The sequence below is a fragment of the Pangasianodon hypophthalmus genome, chromosome 13 (genome assembly GCF_027358585.1).
Source record: "Pangasianodon hypophthalmus isolate fPanHyp1 chromosome 13, fPanHyp1.pri, whole genome shotgun sequence".
NCBI classification, from domain to species: domain Eukaryota; kingdom Metazoa; phylum Chordata; class Actinopteri; order Siluriformes; family Pangasiidae; genus Pangasianodon; species Pangasianodon hypophthalmus.
This window is the reverse complement of record NC_069722.1, coordinates 7718838-7735825: the sequence shown is the minus strand read 5'-3', so window position 1 is coordinate 7735825 and position 16988 is coordinate 7718838. Positions and strand designations below refer to the sequence as shown.

At 39.0% G+C, this 16988-nt stretch overlaps 1 protein-coding gene across 1 annotated transcript in view; it reads left to right on the top strand.

The window, feature by feature from the left end:
* The first annotated feature begins 13904 nt into the window (after positions 1-13904).
* Positions 13905-16988, top strand: part of crhr1 (corticotropin releasing hormone receptor 1) — a 153671-nt gene continuing 150587 nt past the window's right edge. The window contains exon 1 of the mRNA XM_026917177.3: positions 13905-14861. Coding sequence (XP_026772978.1) covers positions 14838-14861 — 24 coding nt within the window. The 5' untranslated portion in view covers positions 13905-14837. The remainder of the gene's footprint in view (positions 14862-16988) is intronic.

Below are 16988 nucleotides of genomic sequence, written 5' to 3'. Positions count from 1 at the left end.
GAAGTAAAAGGTTCTCGTTAATCTCTTTGCTGTTGTCCTTATTTAACCAGGTTGCTAAGGTACTATCAGGTTTGTTTAGATTCGGCAGGGGTGTGTTGTATCTCAGCACTTCAACGTTGCATCGCTCTGACTTCCTGCTTCAGAAGGAAATACATCAACATACGGAATCAAATCTCAGCTGAGATGCCATTTCATGTGGACTTTAAATCTCAACTTCTAGTATTGCCACAGTCTGTGGAGCAGTGTGTATATGTGTGTGTGTGTGCGCAAGGGAGAAATGAAATCATCCTTTCCAGAATGGCATCTTGCCCAATCAGCATCAGTCACTGTGAAATTATTGTAGGTCAAGTGCGGGGGTTCATGTTATCATATCCAATGAGAGCACTCTAATTACACTGTCACACTGGTGCTAGTCTCGTGCCCCAGTCAGAGCTCACCAAAGAAGCTGGAGATGGGATTACAAGCCAATCATTTGCCCTGAAGACAATAACAGAGCTTCTAAAAAGAGAATGAAGGACCTAAAAATAGTGCTTCTATCCCTGGCCTTTTTGAAAGGGATACCGTATGTTGTGGCATTCAGAATTTAAGACCAGACAGCCAGCCTAAGGTGATAGTGAATAATTAATAAGCAGGAAGTTAAACAAGATGTAATCTATTTCTAGGGACAAAATACAGAATGAGTGTCATCATGCTGACATTATCAGACTGTATTAGGCCCAACACTGAGGCAAAGGCCTTATAAGGTGACCATTTGCTGGTTCAATTATGAATAGGACCGAGCATAATGGTCTCATCAGGGGTGTCAAACTCATTTTAGATAATGGGCTACATTACACTTAGTCCAATGTCAAGTGTGCCGGACCAGAAAAAAACAGTTTTGTGAGAATATCACATCAACAACTCTTCTTAAATTTGTTCATTTATCAGCATTTATCTGAAAGGCACATTCTTAATGCACAGCTTTAACATACAGCAAAACAGATGAACAGACTGTAATGCACTATATATATATATATATATATATATATATATATATATATATATATATATATATATATAAGTTAAGATTTATGAACTGAAGTAGCTAGTAGCTATCTTTATGGCCCCGAGTTATTTTCCCCCTAGTGAAATAACAGAAAGCTATTTATTTATTTATTTATTTATTTATTAAATCTTTCATTTCCACCAGACAACTCCAAATAATAGTGGCTGTATCACAATTTCCTCCCTTTAATAAAAATCACCATGTTGGCAAAGGCATAAGAAGCCAGGCATATTAGATTCTTACACTGATGTAGCTGCAGGTTTCTGTGACTGTACGAACTGTATATTTTTTTTTAATTTACTAATATTATGGAATTATTCATCATCAGTAACTGCTTTATCCTAGATCTGGAGCCTATCCTAGATCTTGTGAACACAGGGCATGAGGTGGGAATGCATCTGAGGTTATTTAGCATAACAAAATTGCAATCATTAGCAAATTGCTGTGGTATAGTGAAAGAGGAATAAAACACTTTAAAATGTCCTCTTAATGGAAAATAATCACCTTTGGGATGGGCGCAGTACCTCGACTTTGTGTTGGGCTGAATCACACCACCCCATTGTTGATTATTTTCCTATAACAGTGCACACTGTCATCTTTTATTCCTTACATAAAAAATGCATTTGATGTTGCCAGAGGAAACCCAGGGGAACACAGAGAGCTCAGGATCAAACTGGGGACCCTGGACCCTGGAGCTTTATTTTGTGTGTTTGATGAACAGCAGTCAAACCTTCAAGGCTCTTAAACTATCTTGATATAATGAAACGAACTCAGAGGACATACAGTTTATTGTGGACATGCACAGTGATTTGTGAAAACACATCAGGCCACACATATGCTTGCTATTTGTTAACATCTGGTCTATTTCAGCACACTGGCCCATGTATTAATAATACATCTTTAGTTTCAGAAAAAAAACTATGATATTTTTGTCAGATTTGAAGTGACCTGTGTTCTCAGTTTGGGGCCACCAAATGGACAGCCTTTGACCATGATGGCCTTTTACTTTGCTCACCTGCTTTCCTAAAGACCATAGAATACAATATTTTATTTCACACATTATTTTCTTGGTTTTGTTCATTCATTCATGTTCAGTAAGCCTTTTATCATGACCAGCATCCTGGGTTCAAGGTAGGAATATACTATGGCTGGGACATTAGTCTATTGCGCACACACACACACACACACACACACAAAACAAGGAACCAAGGAAACAAGGACAGGATGAATCACAGACAAACATATTTGCCAATTGAGACGTCCTTGCTCAGTGATGCATCGTTCTAAAATGACTCGCTCCTTGACCACATGTTGCACAGGGCGAAAAGAATTTGCATACAAAACATGATGTAATTACACAGTAATAAACATCAGTGACGACATTATTGCATGTGTACAACACATGTTTAGATGTTGAGGCTTTAGTCTACACAAAACAGTAGCCTATTGAGGAGTCAAAGAGGCATCATTTAGAGTATTGGGATGTACACTTAGAAAAGCCAGTCATCTAGCTTACATGATTTTCGGAGGAAACTAGAGAACCCAGAAGAAACCCTTGTGCCTCGTGAAACTCAAAATGGAAAGAAATCCAAGCTCAGGATCAAACGACAACAAGCCACAACTCCTAGAACAACTCCTGCTACACACTGCACCACCAAATTGTCTTTTTATTGCTTTTGTGTATTATTATATTACTTTTTACAGCAAGACGACTGTATAATCATTCAAAATGTCATTGACTGTTTGTGACCAACCCTGTTTAATTCCAGCTCCTTGTGTATTTCATACAACTATATTCCACTTGTTTCTGTTCAGTTGATAGAAATCTAGTCATAACACTTACATTACCATTGGCTCCTTTAACATCTGTGGGCTTGGATTGGATTTTGTCACATAAAAGCATCTGCGAAGTGAATAAATGTAAATGCAATAGCTTTGTAGAGCACCCTTTTCTTTCTTTTTTTGTTTTGGTTTGATCTTCACTGTGTCCAGCTCTCCATTTCATACAGCTATTGAGAGCGAAGAACAATACAATATATATTTGCCTTTATATTGTATAAAGTATATTCTGGCAGGGTTTTGAAAGCAGATGTTATGCATTTCAGCATGCAACTGAGACTTAAAAATAAGAAAGGTTGTTATGATAATGATGATGATTATAATGTTTATCGTTATATTGTTCTAATTATCCATGAAATAGCTGCAGATTTGTGGACTACAGGAGTTCCCGTAGATTGATAGTAATTACTAATAATTGTGACACCTTCGACTCACGACAAAACATCATTAATATCTTGATTGCCTGGATGATGAGATGTGGGTCATGGGCTCAGTTTCCTCATTTGTATCTCAGGTTGCAGTAAATAATCTGTAAATGAACCCAGTAACTGACCACCAGTGAATAAATAATATAGAATGGAAGAAAGGATCAAATGATCTTGGAGTAATTATTCATGAATAAATTCACAGTAATTATTACACTTTGTTGAAGCTGAGAAATAATCAGTTGTTTCTACAGATGTATAATCATCAAACATCCAGAGAATAATTAAAAAATCCCTTGTGAAATATAAACAATTGATTGGAGCAGATTCTTCCTTTCTCATAGCTGACAAGTGACCTTTAAATGACTAATGATGTCCTCAAAGATAAACTGCAATTCAATTCATTTCAGCACATTCTGTACATTTTTTCTTTACACCTCTGCACTGGTAAGCATTACTGGCTGATGTATGACCTTTAGGCCTAGTTAAAATATTTTGACAAATTAATTTTGATGATATGTTAACCATTTAAACCTTCTTAAATTACATATACTGAATAACATAGCAACAGGGTAACTAAGTCATTAATGAATAGTACTGTTTGCTTGAAAAGAAAGCATTTTAAAAATTTCTCTGTTATATTTTGATCTAACTTCATTTAGTCAGCATTTGATTCATGCCATATAAATTGTATGTGGGGCTGTAATGGAAAAATGAAGCATAAGCACAAATTGGATACTGTTTACACTATGCAACTATTTTAGAAGGACTATTGTTGAATCAACACATTTAGGCCCTAATTTAAAAAAAAAATCAAACACAAAATGAAATAATTTGCATGTGCAATGTTAGGCATGGTGAGGTCAGGCATCAATTAAAAGTGAAGAGATGCATCAAGACACTGCTCAAAATACAGTATGAATACAAAATAAAAGTTTAGGCATGAGTATGTCTGAAAAGGAACTTTTAGGGCTTTTTAAATGCTGTTGGTATCAGAGGTGTGAACGTGTAGTGAATATTGAACAGGAAATCCAAATTTATTCACTCATTCATCCATTTTCCTTGAAGAGGGTTGCAGTGGCAACAGACTGAGAAGGTCATCCCAGACTTCTCTAGCTCTGGCTTCTCCCGGGGATCCTCCAGACATTCCCAAATCAACTTTGACATTCATCTGTCCAGAGTCTTGGGTCTTCCCTGGGGTCGCCGACCAGTAGGACATGCCTGATACATTTCAAGTGGGAGCTGACCAGTGGGCATCCTTGTAAGGTGCCTGAACCACCTCAACTGGCTCATCTCAATTTGAGGCAGCGACTCTACCCCAAGGTTCTCCAGAGTACCCAGATACTGACCATATCACAAAGAGTAGACCCAGCAACCCTGTGGAGAAACTACATTTCCTCTGTCTGTACCGTGACCCTCTTCTTTCGGTCACTACCCACAGCTTCTGACCAACTCTACCACATTACTATTAAGCAGCAAAATATTCTGCTATACAGAAATATAATTGCAAGAAATTTCAAGAAGTAATGGACTTGTTTCATCTTCAAATAAAGTAAATGGCCCAAATTTAATACCTGCTTTTCGGTATATCATATTGTGAATGTAAAACGCTTTTGCTAGTGGATGCTAGTGTATGTAAGCTATTTTCACTGACACCACCTTATATGTTGCACTTTTATGTAGAAACTTCCCAAACTGCACATTCATTAAGGTGAAGATGTGCTATTTTGCTCATTTGGAAGACCAGTGGTGGCTCCTCCATAGGGACAGGTGGGACAGACCCCCATTCAACAAATATTAATCTTCATAAAGTCCTCATTCACAACTCCATACATTTTGAATTCCACTGAAATGCTAAATATCTCTTTGGAATGACCAAAATATTTTTTAAATGTTCTTATTTGACAGATATAAGCCGATTTTCCATTCATTTGTTTGCATTTCTAGGTGTTGGGCAATCCTGGGGCAGTGCTCAAGCTGCCACACTTAGCTAGCATAGAGTTATTATTGCACCTAGTGGTCAAAAATGGGAACTGCAACAAGTGTGAAAAGAGATCCATATGGCCAGGAATTTCTCTGCCCCATGCTCAATCTATGAACATTTTCCACGGAGGAGGACAGCAGACAGTACAATTAATGACAGCATTGCCAGTTTGGGCTAGTTCGATATACTCCGCAGCTGCCAAGATTTTAGTTTACAGCAAACAATAAGAATGAAATCTAATAAATTTCCCCAAAATGGTAAAGTGAAGTGACTTGTGGCCAAGTATGGTGTATATCCATACTCGGAATTTGTGCACTGCATTTAGCCCATCCAAGTGCACACACACAGTAGTGAACACACACCCGAAGCAGTGGGCAGCCTTTTTCGCTGCGGCGCCCGGGGAGCAGTTGGGGGTTCGGTGCCTTGCTCAAGGGTCTCACCTCAGTTGTGGTGTTGAGGGTAGAAGAGAGCGCTGGTCATTCACTCCCCCCACCTACAATCCCTGCCAGACCAGAGACTCAAACCCACGACCTTCAGGTTCACCTTCGGATTGCAAGTCCATCTCTCTATCCATTAGGCCACGACTGCCCCAGTGTATGTGTAGACAGTGTGTCAGACAGGTATGTCTAAAACCATTCAAAACGACCCTAGTCTATTTTTCGGCTCTCAGCTGCCTTTTTCAGGGTTACTCATAAAAAACATTCACTAAATAGTAGCCTATATGAATGAGTCAAGTGTGATAGCCTCTGAATTTAATTTTGCTTGTTATTAATGTGGGCCTGCCCCACCAAAATCTATGGTCATGATATGGAAGATACATACCTCTGCAGACCCTGTTAGTAAATTAGCTTGATTATGTTTTGTGGTCATCATTTAAGACACAAAGCTTTAGTAAATCAGGGTCTTAATGTGGATATTTTATACACAAATCATATTCCACATCTTCTAATTGGCAACCTGAAGGGGGGCATGGGGCAGTGACTACAAATTTAAAGCCTTTTCTCCAAACTCTGTGACATACATGGAACACAGCACTCTCCTGTCAGACGGTTTTGTTTTTTCCATTCCACACTGATCCACAGTCAGGTCAGAAAGCGAGGTCTCCGTCTGACTCCTCAGTGATTGTTAGTGTACTGGCGGTGTCTAAGTTGCATTTATAATAGGGTTTAGACTGCATTGCCATCATTGTCTGTTATCCAAATAGCTGTGAATCAAGTATGAATGTACAAAACAGACTGCTGAGGTAGTTTTAGTGTTACCGCAACATATGATTATGGTGATTGCATGTCCAAGCAGTCAGTCTGCAAATTGAAATGCATAAGTGCTTCAATTTAGATGATGTCTACCCCCAGGTCATCAAAATCTAACAGCACATTGGATTGAAAGCCTTTAGGCATGAGAATAGCTCTTAAAAAGGGACAGATTCACTGAATTGATTCAATAACCTGATGCATAATGCAGTTGTCTGCTTGAAAGTTTTAGCATATGAAGCAGGACAAAGAGAAGACTTATGTTAACTCCGGATTCTTGTAACTGTAGCATTAATTATCTACAGTAATTATTGTGTCACTGAAAAGTCCTCACAAAATGAGTGTGTGTCTCATTCTCATTCAAGTCCCATTCTGCCTTTATGGTTTCTGAAGTGTTTCTTTACAAGTATTTAGCCCTTTCTGAGGACCAAAAAGGACCAAAAGTCCTCACATTGATAGGATTGTGTCAAATGCCTTCACAGTCATCTGGTCCTCAGAAAAGTAAGGTGTTTTACAGGTTTTATTTAAGAGTAAAAATATATTTCCTTCTGGTAACTGGGGTTAAGGTCAAGCTAAGGGTAATGGGTAGCATTAGTTAGCTACACTAATTATTATATCAGTGAAAAGTCCTCACAAAATGAGTGTGTGTGTGTGTGTTTGGGTCAGACCTTTGCTGACCTTGTCATTAGGCAATACGCTCTCTTGAACTGTCTTTCTGATTTCTGAAGTGCTTCTGTGCATTTATTTACTCTTTTCTGAGGACATAAAAGGACCTAAAGCCCTCAAAATGATAGATGTGTGTCAAATGTTCCCACAAAATACTGTGTTTTTACATCAAAAGAAGTCTAAAGATTTACTTCTGGTTGCTGAGGAGAATTTTATGCCTAGGTTTAGACATAATATTAATTATGTCAATGGAAGGCCCTCACAAAGATCAAAATGTGTGTGTGTGTGTGTGTGTCGGTTGGATGTCACCTCAGAGGACATTATCCTTAGGCATAGCCTCGGACACAGCACCACTCATAAACCAAACTAAAAAAAGTCACACTTTGTATTTATAGTCCAGAAACATTTACACATGGCATTCCATGCTGGGACCATTTTTTTCTGAGTGACATACCAGGGTGAACAGTGCAGCCCACACACACTCTTTAAAAGCTCCAAAGGGAACATGTGCACCCAGCAGGATGTCATGGAGACTAATGTCATCATGCTGTTCAATACAGTCAATATTGCATCTTAATTTTGAATTAGTCATAGCCAGTGGTGGAATGTGCATAACCCCATTAAGTCCCAGCTTATTATTCAGTTATTCATGTTAAAGCATATTATCTAGAAACTACTATGAATTATTCAGTAGTTCAGAAAGTGCTGACCTTCGATTTGCACTTCCAACAATCTCTAGAGTTTATACAGTGTGGTGCCTTGTTGAGGAGAGAGGTCTGAGGAGAATGAACAGACTGTCTTGATCTGACAGGAAGGCTATGAGAACATAAATTATCACTCTTTGCAACCACGGTAAACAGAAAAGCATCTCAGAACACACAACAACCTTGAGGTGGATGAGCTTCATCAGCAGAGGACCACATCAGGTTCTACTCTTGTCAGCCAAGAACAGGAATCTGAGGCTATATAGGGGGCACAGGGTCACCGAAACTGGGCAGGTGAAGACTGGAAAATGTGACTGGGTAAAGAGTATTCAGACCTACTTATAGAAGTGCTTTGTAGTCTGCTTCTAAAAATATCCTCATGCTAGTACAAATAGGCCAGAGTCTAAGTATACTATAGTTGTACTAACTCTCATGCTACATGGGTTTGGAATGGGAGTTAGTCCGGGTACAAAAACAGAGAGTGCAAGTCAGTGGTCTTAAGAAAAATTCATATTAATTCAAACATACAAGGTTGATGTGAAAATGGATTTCAGAATGAAGTGATTAGAAAAGGTACAAAGCACTACGCAGTGATCCTTAACTTCAACCTTTGTAAATTCTCATATGAAGTTAAGCAAACTGCTATGTATTTGCAAGTGTAAGACCATGATGCGAAAGAAAGTTGGATTTCAGATTTCAGTTAATATCTTTTACAAGCGAGGCTACTGAGTGGTGCAAAGAGAAAGATCGTCAGGAGGTCAGGACTTTGAATCCTGAGGATGCCACAGACCAGAACTGACCAGAAGACCTAGAGAGCATAATTGGTGCTGCTCTCCGGGTGGGAAGGATGGTAGTACTTTCTCCCTGTCAGTCAGAATGCTACTATAGTTAGCAATTTCCTCTGAGTGTGTTCAGGTACTGTAATGTTGCTTTTTAAAAGATATGGTGGTGAATCTTCATAGCCCAGAGGAAGCTAGTCTTAAAATGTCATCTTCTTCTTAAATAAGCAACAAAGACAAGTGACTTTAATTAATAGCCTTATAAACCTTATATATAATAATAATTAATATGCTTATAAGTATATGCTATCATTTTAATTAATTAGTTTTGTTTTTATTCAAACAGTTACATGCCAAAAATGGAAAAAGTTTCAGGGTAGGTTGTTATAGGTCCACATATAATAATAATAATAATAATAATAATAATAATAATAATGAAGATAGTATGTAGAAATACTGGCATTCTTGAGTCAAAATCTGATTTGCTGGTAAGAAGTTCTCAGAATTTTGAAGCTAGAAAAGAACATTCCTTGAATGCTTCCCCTCCGTTAAATTTCTTCTAAATGTCCTGCCTGTGGTGCTAATAGACTGAACCTAATGAGATGAAACATCAACACTCACTGCTGCATCTTTTACTGCATTCGAAATAATAATAATAATTCCCATAGCAGCATGCAGCAAAAAAGTGTACACTTTAATGCACTTTTTCTGACAGTTGTTTGCTTTTGTGCTTCCTGCTAGATGGAGGTTGAGTCATGCATGAAGAACAAGCAAAGCAAAGCAACCTGCTCATAATATGGATGTCATACCACCGGAAGATGCCATCACAGCCTTCTAAGAGGTGACGTGTGTGTGTGTGAGGTGTGCTATGGCTAGTTCTCCTATAATGAGTGCTTCTGTGACAGGTTTGCTGGGGATTTGTCCTTACTGAAATATATAGAAGTATAGTCTTTTACAGTGTGACGTGACTCTGAAATAAGCCTAGGAGTGTATTTTTTTCAACCCATCCTTCTTCTTTATCTATTTAATAATAGGCCTGTGACAAGACACAACTGCCTACAATCCTGTATGCATAACACCTGATGTTCAGGGGGAAAAAGTGATACCATTAGGATATTCATATTATTAAGTGAGTGTTGAAGAGACGGTATGAGTGTGGTGAAGGGACTGGCACAGGTTTGGGAATATGGCTTTAGCTTTCATTACAAGCACAAAATAAAAAAGATTTGCGAACAGAGAACAAAAACTCTGACAGGTACAAGCAACATGCAGGAGTACTGGTAGAGTAGATCTTACCTTGGGAAAAAAAACAAGAAAAAGAGCATAACAACACAAAAAAAATCCACGATTCAAAAACTATATTGTCATATTGCACAAAGATATTCTTAGCTTCACAGTTTATTGTTTAAAAAAGTTTATATGCATTCCCATCAAACCCTGTGCATGTTCTGTATGTGCATATCCAGAAACATTTACACATGGCATTCCATGCTGGGACCATTTTTTTTGAGTGACATACCAGGGTGAACAGCGTAGCCCACACACACTTTTAACGCTCCAAAGGGAACTCATGCGCCCAGCAGGATGTCACGGAGACTAATGCCATCAAGCTGTTCAATACAGTCAATATTGCATCTTAATTTTGAATTAGTCATAGCCAGTGGTGGAACGTGCATAACTCCCAGCTTATTAATCAGTTATTCATGTTAAAGCATATTATCAGCTACTATGAATTATTCAGTAGTGCAAAAACTGCTGACCTTCGATTTGCACTTCCAACAATCTCTAGAGTTTATACAGTGTGGTGCCTTGTTGAGGAGAGAGGCCTGAGGAGAATGAGCAGACTGTCTTGACCTAACAGGAAGGCTATGAGAACATAAATTATCACTCTTTGCAACCACGGTAAACAGAAAAGCATCTCAGAACACAAAAATATACACAAAAGTGAGAATAGCCAATGAGATTTCAAGCTTCAGGATTCTGAAGCTTCAGGATTCTGAAGCTTGTGGCCAGAAAAGAGCACAATGAACTACACTAGGCCAAATTACCCAAAGAATACTGGGGTGGGGTCTAGACATCCTGCATACCGACATGATGAAATGTAGGTATACACACATTTTAACCTGTTCTCACACCACAGGGAATTAACCAACACCCTTCAGGTAGCATTGGATTGTTGTTGTTCTTGTTGTTTTAACACGTTTTTAGAACAAATACAGGATGTATCATATTATTCATGAACAAATGTTTGTTTAAAAGGGATTCAATAAGAGATACAAGACTACTTTGGACTATGCTGTGCCTGAGCTTCGTGCATAACATATTTTGTGTCAGAATGCAGTATTTCATGCACTTGAGTATTCCATACACTTTCCACCCTAATAAAACAGCAAAATATTAATTTACACTTCCTGGTCATGTATTAAGTATGCCAAGGCTGATTAAGCATTCATGTCAGGATACAAGTTCATTTCTCGGATAACTTCAAATGTGACTATTAAATAGAAAGATTTTAACATGAAGGACACATCGGAGTATTATTAGGAAATATGAAGAAATATAAAAAAAGAAATATTAAAATATAATTTTACTTAATGCTGGTGCAGATTCTGTACAGACGCCACATACTGATGGGGACAGGGGACTTTTTTTGTTTTCCAAATTGTACTGATCAAGGTAGCCTTCACTCAACACAAACAATCATTACAGCTTGTATAACGTATCTGTGTAATATCCACTGAAAGGAGGAAAAAGCATGTATACACAAAATTGTGTATGCAATACCATGCTCCTGTGTTACACAGAATTTTGTAGTCTTGTCTATATTTCTTATGTATACACTACAGGGGTGAGAATAAACATATTTGGAACATTTAACCACATCTAAAAATGGAAATATCATGGTACACTTTAACTGCCAAACCAGATGACAGGGGGTTACACACATTGTAAGACCTCTAACCTTGCACTGAGTTAAAGGAAGATGTTTTCTTTAAACCACTGAATTCATTCAGCACTTCCTTCACATACCCATACATCAGGAATACATTTAAATCTCTCTGTCCAAGAACGACAGCAAATATATCACAAGGACTTAGAATATTGTCACCTTAAACTGAGGGCAGGTGGCTTTTCAATCAATACTGACCTCTAATGCACTAAAGAAAAAAGCCTCTGTTGACACACAGAGAGAATATGCTGGAAAATGAAAATCTTGCAGGTGTTTTTCATGGTGTCGTGGCTTTTCTTTTTATTTTCCTCTTTAACTAGAAAAACATGTCAGAATATAGGACCAGAGCCAACATTAATACGCAAAGGAAACGTTATAGCAGTGCTGCGACCGAGGTGGAGCTTCTTAAGTAATAGTTACAAATTGATTATTGATTTTTATGTTTAGTCCTCGAGTCTTATCATGATATTTAATGAGGCCATTTATGTACAAATCATATTAATCAGCCAAATAATGTCTTTTGAGGCATGTGATGATTCAGGGATGCATTTAGGGGTTCACAATGCTAAACTGGAGTTTATGCTTCCCTTACTTATTGCAAAATGATGTGGCAGCAATGCAATGCATATAATCATGCAGACAGAGGTCAAGAGCTTCAGTTAATGTTCACATCAAACATCATTGCAGAGGAATGTGATCTCAGTGACTGTGACTGTGGCATGGTTGTTAGTACCAGATGGACTCATTTAAGTATTTCGGAAACTGCTGATCTCTAGAGATTTTCACGCACAACTGTCTATAGAGTTTATACAGAATGGTGCAAAAAAAAAATGAAAATACATCCATTAAATGGCAGCTGTATGGATGGAAATGCCGTGTTGATGAGAGAGGTCAAAGGAGAATGGTCAGCCTGGATCGAGCTGACAGGAAGGCTATGGTAAGTCAAATAATCACTCTTTACAAACGTCGTGAGCTGAAAAGCAGTTCAAAATGCACAACACGTCGAACCATGAGGTGGATGGGCTACAACAGCAGAAAACCACATCGGGTTCCAGTCCTGTCAGCCAGGAACAGGAATCTGAGGTTACAGTGAGGACAGACTCAGCGAAACTGGACAGCTGACAGGACAATCAACTACCCTTAATGTATGCTAGCCAAATTAGCATGCTACTTGGAATAGATTAGCGAATGGTTGGGTTACAAATGAAAGGTTCTAACAGAAGTCTGAGCAGTTAATGGAAGAATGGAAGAATAATTTAACTAAGAAATTAAACATGATGTACTGTAGTACTGAGACACATTTCTTCAATGTGGACCTCAAAAGTGCATGGTTACCTCAGTGTGTTTGTGTGTGTGTGTGATTGTGTGAGTGTGTTTACGCTTTATCGTTCTCTGAGGCGCTGAGCTCATGCAGGTTGGCTCGCGCATCACAGCGAGTCCGCGCTCTAAACAACACCACGAGCTGAACGCGAAAAGAGCACGCGCGCAAAACCGCACACAGTTTTTAATTGTTTGGGGCTACGTCATAGCAACAGAGCCTGTTATCACGCACCATATTCCCAGGATGCATCCCAGCTCGCTTAGTGCTTAGACCTTCTAATCTTTATAGTGGTCTGCCTTCAAAACTGCATGCTGTCTAGCAGCACGTGAGTTTGACATAGTGTTTAGTACACAATTCAGATAATGCATGAATTGCACTTCTGGACTAATTCAGTCTAAAAAATAAATGGGATGTGATGCATGAAAAGTGTCGAAGAGATCTTTTTTTCCAGTAGTCTAGTGTTTCAGCTTGTGGTTTGAGATGTGCAGTGTTAAAGCTGGTGGGTATTACAGTAAGCAGGCTATACATCCTCAGCAACAATGCACTGGTTTGTAAGATAAAAATGATGCACGAGCTTAAGTCGTGTATAAGTCGGCTGTGACACGTCCAGGTTTTATATATGGGGTGCATAAGAGCACCACCTAATTAAGTAGAGAGCACGGTTGCAGTTGCAGAATATTTGATTGTTGCAAAGTAAATAGGTCACATAACGACTTGGAGTATATTATATTTCGTAATATTCAAGGGATTTGGTTATATCAAGACGAGCTAGAAGAGGATAATTAAGTCTGCATGCATTGTAATTGGCAATGCATTATTATTATTATTATTATTATTATTATTTCAGTTTAATGAACTGATTCCCTCCAAAGTCACTATTAATTCGTCTTGCATTGTGCAAGCCGGTGCACTGCGTAAGTGCGACGTGAGGAGTGAACGCGGACAGCCTCGCGAGCCATGTCACAGAGAGCAGTAAGGCGCGTGAGCTTTCCAACTGCACAGCGCGGTCGCTGGAGCGCGTGAGTGCGCGAGACAGCACAACCGGTCGAACTGGCGAGGGAAGTAAGGCGCACTACCCTAACGTAAACCTGTGAGGTCTTCACAAATTTGACGCTTTGCTTGTGCAAACTATTCTCCTTTGCTTGTTTGTTTGTTTTTTTTTCCCCTTCTGTTTCTTTTATGTATTTTATTTTCCCCCACCGGATCCGTTTCGCTCGCTCGCACGCGCGAGACATCCACGCAGTGCTTCGTCACTCTGGTAGCCTACGTATTAATGAAACGCGAGTAGTTTAGGAGAGACTGACGGCGCGCACAGCGGTGTGTGCATGGAGAAACGAGCTTGTGGAAACAGTTTTTTAGGGAGAAGCAGAGAAAGGAACGCAGGTGGGACGAAACCGGATGCGTGAAGACGAAAAGTTCATTCGGTTGGTGCAGGATTTTTTTAAAAAAACACAAACAAACAAACAAACAAAACAACAAACGTGCGCGTTATTTCTGCGTGGGAGACCTGCGAATTGGGAAGGACAGAACTGAGTGGTTAAGCACACATATGCATGGACAGTCCCTGAGGATTTGGAGGCATTCATTGCGCACGAGATCAGGGATTCCCTTCTAAGCAGAGGGACGAATATTATATGCAAATCCACTTAGGCTTTCATTAAGATGTAGCCTGATGTGCACACCGCCTTCCCAGAACTAACCGAGCAGCATTCTCTTCCAGGCTCATTGATTAATCCATCATCCACACAGAGTTGGACCATGTGGAAGTGACTAAAGACGAGGACACACGCATGCTTTCCTTCTTTAGAGAGCTTCATTAGGTTCCTCTCGGCGTTCCTCCAGGCGTGAGACATCGGAGAGACAATTCAGCGATCATGCATTTCCTTCTGCGTCCTCAGGTGAGTCTGAGATTTCATCTCTGCCTCTAATAATGCGAGTGGAAAAGAGAAAAAAGCTACTTTTCACTTATGATTTGTGCAAACCCTGACAGAGAGCCCTGTCACTGCATGGAGCATGAAGATGAACATTCAGTGCATGGGTCAGTTCAGGAGGCATTAGTAATACTAGCTATGCACAAATATCTACACACAGGTCTACAAATACTGAGTGCAAAATAAAGAGTGTACATTTACAAGACACTGGAACTTCCTCAGTTAACAAGCTGCACTTTGAAGAATGAAGGATCTGCCAGGAGGAACCTCGGAGCGTTCTTCCAGGAACCTCTGGAGGCGTGTTTAAGTGCTCCACAGAGAGATACTTAATGAACCGTTTGTTTTCTGCAGGTCGTTTCATTAGCATCTATAAGAACATATCAGATAGCACATATCAGTAGCATCTCAGTATGTCAGCGAAGAATGTTTATTCCTGGTTATTATGCATTTTAGGCATGGGGTATAAGGTTTAGTCTTGGACTTGTTAGCTTAAATCTATAAGCATTAAGAGTTCTTCAGTTTTCCCTCTGGGGCCTTTTTTCTTTCATTCTTCAAGCGTTCTTGGTTGTCTCTCTGGATTCTTTCTTTTTTTATCTTTAAGAGTTCTTCAGCTGTCTCTGAGGGTTCTTTCTTTCTTTCTTTCTTTCTGGTCCTTTGTCCCTCTGGGTCCCTTCCTTCCTCCCTTCCTTCCTTCCTTCCTTGCTTCCTTCCTTCCTTCCTTCCTTCCTTCTTCCCATTTGGAAACTTAAAGGTTTTTGCAGTTTTCATTTCAGCTTTCTATAAATAGACTTCCTTTAGAAAGACATCCAGACTAACTCTTTCTTTCTTTTATTATTTTTTTCTTTGGGCATTTTGAAAATCTTTAGTCAGACCTCCCTCTCTCTTTTTTCTCTCTCTCTCTGTCTGTCTCTCTCTCTCAAAAAATTGTAAGTATGCTTGTAATTTTGCCTCTTTTGGAAAAAAAAAATCGATGAGCAGCTGAACCTGAGCACACCGCTGCCAGGCATTGATATGAATTTCCATTTTTGACAGGCTATAATGCAATAACACAGTGGATGTGATTGGGGCATAATGGCAGAAGGGTACGCCATCTGTGGTGAAATGCATAAAAATGTAACATTTCACTGAATATCAATTGACTGATGAAGAGGTGATTAACAAGTGTGTATATTAGATGTATCCAAGAATAAACTGAATAGAATGTTGTTTTGGACAGCTTTAGTTATTACGGTAGTAAATCTCTGTACTCCCTGTAACATACTGGAGGTCTATCAGACAGCACCAACAGTCTATATGAAACCGATTCATTTAGATAAATTATATACGTTTTTTTTTTTTTTCCCCTTTCACTTGGGAGAACACGTTCAATTGAATTTGTTTGCCGAGAATATAAAATAAGTCCTAATGAATGTGGCACATTCTCGTGTCATTTATATTTAGATCCTCCATTGCACCTGTCTGTCAGTGGAGTTGTTTTCATCTAAGAAGAAAAAGATATTCATTCAAATGCTGCAGTTCGTACATTTAAACTCTTCTTATTTCTTATTTCAGTTGTGTCCAACTTTCAAGCAATGGCAAGAAAGGGTGGATTTTCGTTTTAAAGATAGACAAGATCTAGGACGAAATGATTTTCCTCATGATCAGAATGCAAAAATGCATGTTCTGTCCATCACAAAAACATAGAAACGATCTTATCCTGCGTTTGCGTCTGACCATCTTAACACCCCCTCAAACAAGATTGGGATTGATCTGCTCTTTTGTCAAATTATACCATGCACCGTTGGTTCTCGACCTTGAGGTCGCGACCCCATGTGGACACGTGGAAGGGGTCACAGGAGATTTTAACCAACCGTTATTTATAATGTAATTCTACTAATATAAATTTGATTTATAGAATAGTTAATAATAAGCCAAATGGTCAGATTATAATTCTTATTAAAATTTTATTAGCCTTCATTCAATTTGGAGCTCCACTTGAGCCCAGTTTAAACAGCAGTGCTGTGTTCAACACATTGTCATGTTAATCAAACTGGCCTTTACATTAGACACTGGCTGCATGCAAAGCGGCTATTAAAAAAAAAAAATCATATTTTG